This window comes from Thalassophryne amazonica, chromosome 11 (assembly GCF_902500255.1).
Source record: "Thalassophryne amazonica chromosome 11, fThaAma1.1, whole genome shotgun sequence".
In the NCBI taxonomy this organism is placed as follows: Eukaryota; Metazoa; Chordata; class Actinopteri; order Batrachoidiformes; family Batrachoididae; genus Thalassophryne; species Thalassophryne amazonica.
In genome coordinates this window covers 55,161,879-55,171,713 of record NC_047113.1, presented here as the reverse complement: position 1 = coordinate 55,171,713, position 9,835 = coordinate 55,161,879, and the positions used below count along the sequence as shown (strand labels likewise).

General features: G+C 44.3%; 1 protein-coding gene across 2 annotated transcripts; it reads left to right on the top strand.

Annotated features, from left to right (window-relative positions):
* Positions 1-5,674: 5,674 nt before the first annotated feature.
* On the top strand, positions 5,675-9,628 carry LOC117520111 (securin-like). Of its 2 annotated transcripts, none has more exons than XM_034181409.1 (5): positions 5,675-5,756; positions 5,906-6,039; positions 6,126-6,207; positions 6,604-6,765; positions 9,486-9,628. In XM_034181409.1, the coding sequence occupies exons 1-5, from the start codon at positions 5,675-5,677 to the stop codon at positions 9,566-9,568; spliced, it is 543 nt and encodes a 180-aa protein (XP_034037300.1). In that variant the 3' UTR covers positions 9,569-9,628. The 2 variants fall into 2 exon arrangements, with proteins under 2 accessions (XP_034037300.1, XP_034037301.1); XM_034181410.1 differs by having other exon boundaries at positions 5,710-5,756; positions 5,906-6,033.
* Positions 9,629-9,835: the final 207 nt, after the last annotated feature.

The window sequence follows — 9,835 nt, the reverse complement described above, 5'->3', positions numbered from 1 at the left end:
TCCCTGGAGGTGCTCCTGTTTCCTCTCACTTCCAAGGACATACAAGTTACCTGAAATGGAAAGTGGAAAAGTAACTGCACAATGTGAATACGTTTGTGTCTGTGTGTCAACTTTTTTTTTCCAGTTTTTATTAAATTTTCTTGCAAAGATATAAATATGAATAATTGACAATATAAACATGTCAATATACAAGAAGAACAGTACATTTCACACACACACACACACACACATATACACATCCATACTTGTGCACATATAAACCTTACATTGCGCAATTTATCACAATCCACTCAAATATCACTATTCAGCAGTAACAAAAAGGAAAATGCATAAATAATAATGTAGAGATGACTTCTGTATTTCCTATTTCATAGATATAATATTCAAATATGGTTCCCACAATTTATGGTGAAGTGTTTCAGGAGTTATATATGTCCTTGTTAGCCATTTGTATTGAAGTAGTTTAAGTCTTGTATTATTGTTTGTTTCTGTGCTCTTAAACATGCTTCGTTCCATTCAGTTTCACATATCTTCATGTCTTCATGTCTGTGTTTTTGTACAGTGAATTCTTACAAAGAGCCTTCAATGTGATATTTTCTGAACACACAGGCTAAGAGACAACAAAAGCAAATCGAGCTTTTGGGAATGATTAAATGAACCTTCTCACCCACGTTCCACTTAAGCACTTGGAAGATCCTACTGCATACGAGGGCTGTCCGTAAAGTATAGGTCCTTTTTATTTTTTTCAAAAACTATATGGATTTCATTCATATGTTTTTACGTCAGACATGCTTGAACCCTCGTGCGCATGCGTGAGTTATTCCACGCCTGTCAGTGACGTCATTCGTCTGTGAGCACTCCTTGTGGGAGGAGTCGTCCAGCCCCTCGTCGGAATTCCTTTGTCTGAGAAGTTGCTGAGAGACTGGCGCTTTGTTTGATCAAATTTTTTCTAAACCTGTGAGACAGATCGAAGTGGACATGGTTCGAAAAATTAAGCTGGTTTTCAGTGAAAATTTTAACAGCTGATTTTTTTGGGGGGGGGGGGGTTTGGGGGGGGGGGGGGGTGAGATTTTGAGGTGATTCTGTCGCTTAAGGACTTTTCACGGTGAGACGTCGTGCAGCGCTCTCAGGCAGCGTCATCAGCCTGTTTCAAGCTTGAAAACCTCCACATTTCAGGCTCATTGATCCAGGACGTCGTGAGAGAACAGAGGTTTCAGAAGAAGTCGGTTTCAGCATTTTATCCGGATATTCCACTGTTAAAGGAGATTTTTTTAATGAAAGACGTGCGACGGGTCCGCGCGTCGGGACGCACGAGCGGCGCGGCGGCACAGGAAAAACACCTCCGTGTTGATAACCATTTGTAAAATCCAGTTGGCTTTTGATGGCTTTCAGTGGAGTGAGTATATGAGAAATTGTTTACAGCTGGACATGTTCCAACTTGTCCTTAAGGCTTCCAAGCAGAGGTGTTTTTCCTGTGCGGAGCTCGCGGCGGCTGCGAGCGACGCTGCAATCCGTCCGCACGTCTTTCATTAAAAAAATCTCCTTTAACAGTGGAATATCCGGAAAATGCTGAAACCGACTTCTTCTGAAACTTCTCTGTTCTCTCACGACGTCCTGGATCAACAGAGCCTGAAATGTGGAGGTTTAAGCTTGAAACAGGCTGATGACGCTGCCTGAGAGCGCTGGCGACGTCTCGCACCGTGAAAAGTCCTTAAAGCGACAGAATCACTCAAATCTCTATCAGCTGTTAAAATTTTCACTGAAACCAGCTTAATTTTTCGAACCTGTCCACTTCGATGTGTCTCACAGGTTTAGAAAAAATTTTGATCAAACAAAGCGCCAGTCTCTCAGCAACTTCTCAGACAAAGGAATTCCGACGAGGGGGGACGACTCCTCCCACAAGGAGTGCTCACAGGCGAATGACGTCACGACAGGCGTGGAAAAACTCACGCATGCGCACGAGGGTTCAAGCATGTCTGACGTAAAAACATATGAATGAAATCCATATAGTTTTTGAAAAAATAAAAAGGACCTATACTTATGGACAGACCTCGTATGCACGGATTTACTGGTTGATTTCAGTTCAGCCTTTAATACATTACAACCATACCTGTTGCGTGTCTAAGCTAAAAAAAATGAATGTCAACCATTTTAATTAGAGGTATCATTCTTTTTTAACTAATAGTTACAAAACAATTCAGAGTTAACCGAACTCTTTCGGTACTCAAACCATCAAGCACAGGTGTACCACAAGGCTGTGTTAGTTCTCCTGTCCTCTTCATCTCTATACCAATAACTGTACAAATAACTATTGTAATAACTTTGTTTTTAAATTTCTGATGACACAGCCATTTTGTGCCTACTGCACAAAGATTCAAGTCCAACAAAGTATTCTCTGAAGTGAAACACTTTGTGCAGTGGGTGATGACAACCGCTTGGTTTTAAATGCTAACAAAACCAGGAAAGGTTCTGGATCCAAGGACTGTTGGGGACCATACTCTGTGGTCATACATGGTACTCCTATTGACCAGGTCAGCTCATACAAGTACTGGGGCTGCACATAGACAACACTCTCAGCTGGACTGTACAGTGGATAGTCTGTGTTCTCGACTCCATCAGAGACTCTACTTCCTCCGCAGACTTTGTTTGTATGGAGTCAATCAAAAATAATGTTGTTGTTTTACCAGCAGTTCTAGAGAGCCTAGTCAGATATGGCATGACTGCCTGGACGGCAAATCTCTGTACAACTTAAAACAAAACTTAACAGACAAATTGGACAATGCAATGAAGATAATTGGAAAGAAACATATCGTCCCTCAGTTCACTCTACGAAGAGTCTGTTCTGAAAGCAGCTCAGAGGATACTGACGGATTCAGCTCATGTCCTCCATACAGAGACATGTTGTGTGGGCCGCCAGAAGAGGAGGTACTGCTGGCCCACACCAGAGGGCGCCCTGCCTGAAGTGCGGGCTTCAGGCACGGGAGGCGCTGCTGCCAGGACACAGCCGGGAGTGAGCTGTTACTCATTATTTCCGACAGCTGTCACTCATTTCTCATCATCTCACTCCATAAAACCCAGACGTCATCTCCAACTCATCGCCAAGATATCGTACTCAATGGAGGTAATATCCTCGCCATTTGTGTTTACCTATAATCTGTACATTGTGAGTTGTTTGCAGGCGTACCGGTCCTTGTTTTGTGGAGGCTGAGTGAGTGCAGGATGGCACTCTTTTCCTCGAGGGATCACTGCAAATCATCAGCATATTGGGAGAGGTGGAGTGGCATTCCCCACCGTTGTTGTTACTGGGTGTACACACACCCACACTTGACTGTCTTTGTTCTTTGCGGCCCAGTACCAGATCCGACAGTCGGGACGGTGATCACCTGGGAATTCGGGACTTGGGCTCCAGATTCACAGGTTCGGTGGTGGCAGAATCGTGTGGTTCCGGCTCTTCTCAGGACAGACGTCTTCTATCCTCGAGCCTGCCCACACGTCACCTTTGTGGATGACTGTAATCATATTCTGAGATTGTCTGTGTATTCGTTGTGCACCTTCACAACATTAAATTGTTACTTTTTGGCTCATCTATTGACCGTTCATTTGCGCCCCCTGTTGTGGGTCCATGTCACTACACTTTCACAACAGGATATCTCGGCCAGCGTCATGGATCCCGAGGGGCGTCATCCATCTGTTGGACAGCCAATGGAAGAGCAGGGTGCACAGGCGTCTGCAGGAGGCGTGCTCGGTGAGTTGCAGCAAATCCTCACCGCCTTTACCGCTCGGCTGGATTTGATGTCCGAGCAAAACATCATCCTTAATCGCAGGATGGAGGCTCTCAACGCACAGGTGGAAGCGCGCGATCAGAGCGCTGCTGCGGCTCCTCCTCCTGCCGACCCGGTGCCGGGTATTAGCATTCCACTGGTCATTCAACAAACCCCCCACCATCCCCTGAAGCATACATAAGTCCCCCTGAGCCATACGGGGTTGTGTGGAGACGTGTGCGGACTTTCTGATGCAGTGTTCGCTCGTCTTTGCACAACGACCCGTGATGTACGCGTCTGACGCCAGCAAGGTGGCTTATGTTATTGCTTGCTTCGGGGTAAGGGACGGGCCTGGGCTACGGCACTCTGGGAACAGAACTCACGGTTGTTATCAGCATACACTGGGTTTGTGGGGGAGTTCAGAACAGTATTTGATCACCCTAACAGAGGAGAGACCGCTTCAACAATGCTGCTGTCAATGCGACAGGGGCGCCGGTGCGCAGCCGAATATGCAGTCGACTTCCGCATCGCGGCTGCGAGGTCCGGCTGGAATGACGTTGCGCTCCACGCCGCCTTCATAAACAGACTGTCATCGGTCCTGAAGGAGCATCTGGTAGCTAAGGAGGAACCTCGGGATTTAGATGGGCTTATCAATCTCGTTATACAGTTAGACAATTGGTTGGAGGAACGCCGTCGGGAGCGAGGCGAAGGACGTGGCCGGATACGCGCCGTCCCTCTCCCTTCCGGGTTCGAAAAGGGGCCGCCCTCCCCACGCTCCACAGCCGCAGCGCTCCGTGGGCAACAGCTCCCCCTGTTGACATTGTTAGGGAAATGCACAGGGCCAAAATGAGGAGGCTGGTCCACGGGAGTGCTTTCTCTGTAGCTCGAAGGAGCACATACAGAAAAACTGCCCCAAACGGCCACAACAACAACCACCCTCAGAGACTGGGCTAAGGGGGGTCAAAACATTCACGTGGGACACACACAGATTGCCACACGACTCCCAGTTAATCCTGAGTGGGGATTTAACCCTTCAAGCCCCAGCATGGTGGACACGGGTCAGAAGGGAATCTGCTAGACAGCAGATGGGCAAGGGAGGTAGGGCTCCCTCTGGTGGCGCTTCCTTCGCCATTGCAGGTGGGGCACTAGATGGCACCCTCCTCCCTTTAATCACACACAAGACACAACCAGTAACTCTGGTGGTGTCTGGAAACCATCTGGAGGAGATTGAGTTTTTGTAACTCCTTCTACCTCCCGCGTGATTTTGGGCTTCCCATGGATGTTGAAGCACAATCCCCGGATTGATTGGCCGTCTGGGGTGGTGGTTCAGTGGAGCGAAACCTGCCATCGGGTGTGTTTAGGATCCTCGGTTCCTCCCGGTTTACAAGCTAAGGAGAGGTCAAAGTCCCTCCCAATCTGACGGCAGTGCCTGAGTACCACGATCTTGCGACGTCTTCAGCAAGGATTGGACTCCCCCGCACCGTCCGTACGATGTGCCATTGATTTGGTTCCAGGCGCTGAGTTCCTGTCCAGCGGCTGTACACCTCTCACGACCTGAGCGCGAATCAATGTGAGCGACCACCGGGACTCATTAGCTGGGGCTGATCCGGAATCCACCTCCCCGATGGGGCAGGTTTCTTTTTTGTGGCAAGAAAGATGGCGTATCATGATCTGTGTACTATGGTTTAATCAACTCGAATCACCTACCAACTCGTAGCACCTACTTGGTCAACTAGCACGCGATTCCAAAAGTTAGCTGGCAGGTTGGTAAATATAAATAAAAGTGAAGTGTAACAGAGCCATTTGATGAGTTGACCAAGCATGTGTTATGAGTTGGAAGGTGATATGAGTTGACCTGATACCGTACCAATAGTACCAAATTTCAGCTTGTCTGTTTTGTTCCCTCAGGTAAAATGTCAACTGTAAACTTTGAGCAGGAAAAATTCCTCCAAACACCTTCACTGAAGATGCGACAACGTCTTCAGTCTGCGCCAGGTGTGAAAATTCATTTACATACACACTGGTATAGATGCACATTTTTAACTACTTGAGATAATGTGAATGTCTGGAAGAAAATCTTATATTTCTCTCTTGTATAAAATATGTGGTATAAATCTCTGTACATAATCTGTTTTCTTCTCCAGATAAACTCTTAAAAACTCCAACTACCAAAAACATCAATACTCCACTGCCATCTGGTCGTAAAGTTTTAGGGACTGTCAACAAAATTTCAACCCCTGCTCCAAATGCACAAGAGAAGAAACTCCAAAAAGTACAGGTTGGAATAATTCAAATGAAAAATGACATTCTGTTTTGCTGGACTATATTTTATAAGGTTACACTTACACTGTTATTTTCCCACAGGAAGCCAAAGTCAAATGTGCTCCTCAGACGAAAGTGGAGGAATACCCAGATATTGAAAAGTTTATACCTTATGACCCACTAGGTACCAGATCACTTTTAGTAACAGTTAACACCTATTTTTTTTTCTAACTGAGCAGCCATATTAGAGCTTATAAATAACAACTTGGACACAGCCCAGTGGTCTTGACTTTATTACAGACAGATATGTACTCTGTTGGAGCTGGATTTGTTTAACCATTCATAAGTCTAAATTTATACCATAGTACCAACACTGGTATATGTACAACTAAACCTTTGGGGTATTGTAAACAAGCTGTTGCATATTGCCTTCTGTTTGCATTAAGTGAACCAGTAATTATATCCCCAAGACCTAGAAAAATGTCTGAAAGATGGCTTACACATCAAATATTTATTGTAGAAATGTAGTCTAGGATGTCTCTTTAAAAAAAAAAAAAGTCATGGATTTGAATCTTTCTAGAGTTCGAAAAATACAGCATACCTGAGGATTTGATTCGTCTTGGTAGTCTTGGTCTACCAGGACTGGCATGTATTCCACAACTTCCCTGTCTTGGTGAGAAGGACCTAGAAGTGGTCAGTCCACTGCCATTTCCATCACCTGTAAAGATGACAAAACATCCAGGTACTGACTTTCAAGACTGTATTCAAAATGTCACTTTGTTGTTCCTAATCACACATTGTATGAGTAAAGTTTACAGTGTTTCTCAGTTACTAATTGGAGTTAGTTTCTTAATAAATGTTCAATGTTATGGAAGTACATTTTGGAACACTACTGTCCTTTTCATTTCCTTGGGGCAGACCTCATTTTAAAGAGTTTTATATGTATATATTTCAGCCTCCACTATTTCACCATGTAAAATGTTTTCTTAATGTTTTGTTGTGTTCTTTCTAAGTCTCAATTTCACTTCTCCAACAAATTTGAAGATGGCACATACAATGCATCTGGAAAGTATTCAATGCTTCACTTATTACATTTACATCTATATAGTGCTAAATCACAACTGCTTGAGGAAGAAACCTCAAGCAGGCCAGACTTAAAGGGGTGGCCCACTGCTTAGGCCGTTTTAACAGTTACAGGTTTTTATAAAGTTTGTATTAAAAAAAAATAAACCAAAACTTCAGCTGCACTAATTTAAAACATCAGTCCAGCATCCCGCTGTCCACAGATGCCCATTCCTGCGTAGTTTCCCTCTGCACCTCGGACAATGAGGGGAAAAAAAGCAGACTCCGTCAGGTAGAAAAACCACACCTAAGGTATATTCATTAACATTAAATCAACATGAAAGCAGAGAAAATACTAAGGTGATCGCTGACCACTACCCCTAACTTCCCTAACGGATCCCAGATTTAGATAAGTTGAAGCACAGACCTCACTTCAACATGCTATGGTTACAGCCTTATTCCAAAATGGAGTAAATTAATTCCACCCCCCTCCCCAATTCTACTTACACACCACGTAACGTGAAAACTTTTTTTTTCCTCCACGTGTGTGTATAGAAATACACAAAACTGAGGAATCACGTGTACGTAAGTATTCACACCCTTTGCTCATTACTTTGTTGATGCACCTTCGGCAGCAAATACAGCCTCAGTCTGAGCTTGGTGCACCAGTTTTTTTTGTCAGCTTTGCCCATTCCTCTTGCAACACCTCAGCTCCATTAGGTTGGATGGGGAGTGTCTGGTGCACAGCCATTTTCAGATCTCTCCAGAGATGTTCAAAACGGATTCAGGTCTGAACTCTGGCTGGGCCACTCAAGGACATTCAGAGTTGTCCTGAAGCCACTCCTTTGATATCTTGGCTGTGTGCTTAGGGTCATTGTCCTGCTGAAAGATGACCCGTCACCCCAGTCTGAGGTCAAGAGCGCTCTGGGGCAAGTTTTCATCCCGGATGTCTCTGTACATTGCTGCATTCATTTTTTCCCCTCAATACTGACTGGTCTCCCAGTTCTCTCGCTGAAAAACATCCCCATAGCATGATGCTGCCGCAATGTTTCAATGAAACATTGTTTATTGTAGGGATGGTGGCTGGTTTCCTCCAAACATGACACCTGGCATTCACACCAAAGACTTCAGTTGTCGTCAGATCAGAGAATTTTGTTTCTCATGGTCTGTCTCCTTCAGGTGCCTTTTTGGCAAACTTCAGGTGGGCTGCCATGTTCCCTTTACGAAAGAGTGACTTCCATTTGACCACTCTACCATACATGTCTGATTGGTGAATTGCTGCAGAGATGGTTGTCCTTCTGGAAGGTTCTCCTCTCTTCAGAGGAATGGTGGAGCTCTAACAGAGGTGACAGTTGGGTTCTTGGTCCACCAACCAGACTAAGGCCCTTCTACCCCAGTCGCTCAGTTTAGACGGGCGGTTTGTACCTTAAGACAATCCTGTCTCAGGTATACAGACAAATCTTTTAACTTCATGCTTGGTTTGTGCTCTGACATGCATGCATGCTTTTCCAAATCATGTCCCAATCAACACAAATTTATTCCAGGTGGATTCCAGTTAAACTACAAACATCTCAAGATGAGCAGTGGAAATGGGAGGCAGCTGAGCTTACTTTTGAGCTTCAGTGCAAAAGCTGTGTATACTGGACGAGCATGTGATTTTAGTTGTGGGGGTCTTTTTTTTATGAATTTGTAAAAATCTAATTTTTTCCATTGTTATTATATGGGTATTGCATGTAGAATTTTGAGGGAAAAATGAATTTCATCCATTTTGGAATAAGGCTGTAACATAAAATGTGGAAAGTGAAGCACTGAATACTTTCCGGGTGGACTGATGTGGAAATGGCATCCTAGACATGCTCACATACCAACACTTCTGGAACAAACTCAGTAGTGACTTCTCAAAATTGGAAACAAGACTCTCACATGAGCCATGCCATCTTAAGTCATGGCCTTGGTATGTAAAGTTTAGTCAACTGAGCATATTGAGTCAGATTCACTGTAATATGGTTTTAATTCAGAAATTCTGCAAAATTTTATTGCCTGTAAAAACCATCTGCAAATGGACATACAGACTATAATTATAGTAGTCAGTGACCCAAATTTGCTTTATGAAATTACAATACAGGATAAAAAAAATCCTGAAAATGTAGAACTGAATACACGCGTGGACACGACAAATTCAACAATGTATATGCACTCTGTAGTGGGTCGTCTATGACATATTGTTATGGCTGAGCAATTACAGGTTAAGCAGTGCGTATTGCACGTTGGTTACAAATTTTCTTGTTTTGAGTTTGTTGCACAGTTTCCATTCAAAATGTTCACTGAAACTGGAGGATTTCATCTGACACACCTTGAAATTAGTTTTGTTTTGTTTGTTTTTTTGTTTGTTCCCCCCAGATTATTGCCTGGAACTGGACGCCTTCCTTCAAACATTAAGTGAACTGACTGTGGAGCTCCCTCCAGAATCAGAGACAGACTGAATCTGGTTCGGATTACAATGTTAACTTTTACCTTGCTGAAATAAAGTTTGTTTAATGGTGCCTGTGGTGTTTTGGGGTCAGTCTGATTACGGGTGTAACTTATCTGAAGTACAGTGACACTATCAGCGAGGTGTTGACTGCGCGACTTCCTGCTCTGTCTGAAGTCCACCAGTGGTCACGTGAGGGCTCCGCCGTTGGTTTTAGGATTAATGAACTTGTTGTTCCTCTCAAGAAAAGGGGAAGCTGTACTCTGACGTAAAGATTGTT

Excerpts from the sequence above, each read along its gene's own strand:
- LOC117520111 (XM_034181409.1), top strand. The coding sequence starts at position 5,675 with ATGTCAACTGTAAACTTTGAGCAGGAAAAATTCCTCCAAACACCTTCA. Across the intron at positions 6,040-6,125 it reads AGAAACTCCAAAAAGTACAG|GAAGCCAAAGTCAAATGTGC; the intron begins GTTGGAATAATT and ends ATTTTCCCACAG. Across the intron at positions 6,766-9,485 it reads AAAGATGACAAAACATCCAG|ATTATTGCCTGGAACTGGAC; the intron begins GTACTGACTTTC and ends TGTTCCCCCCAG.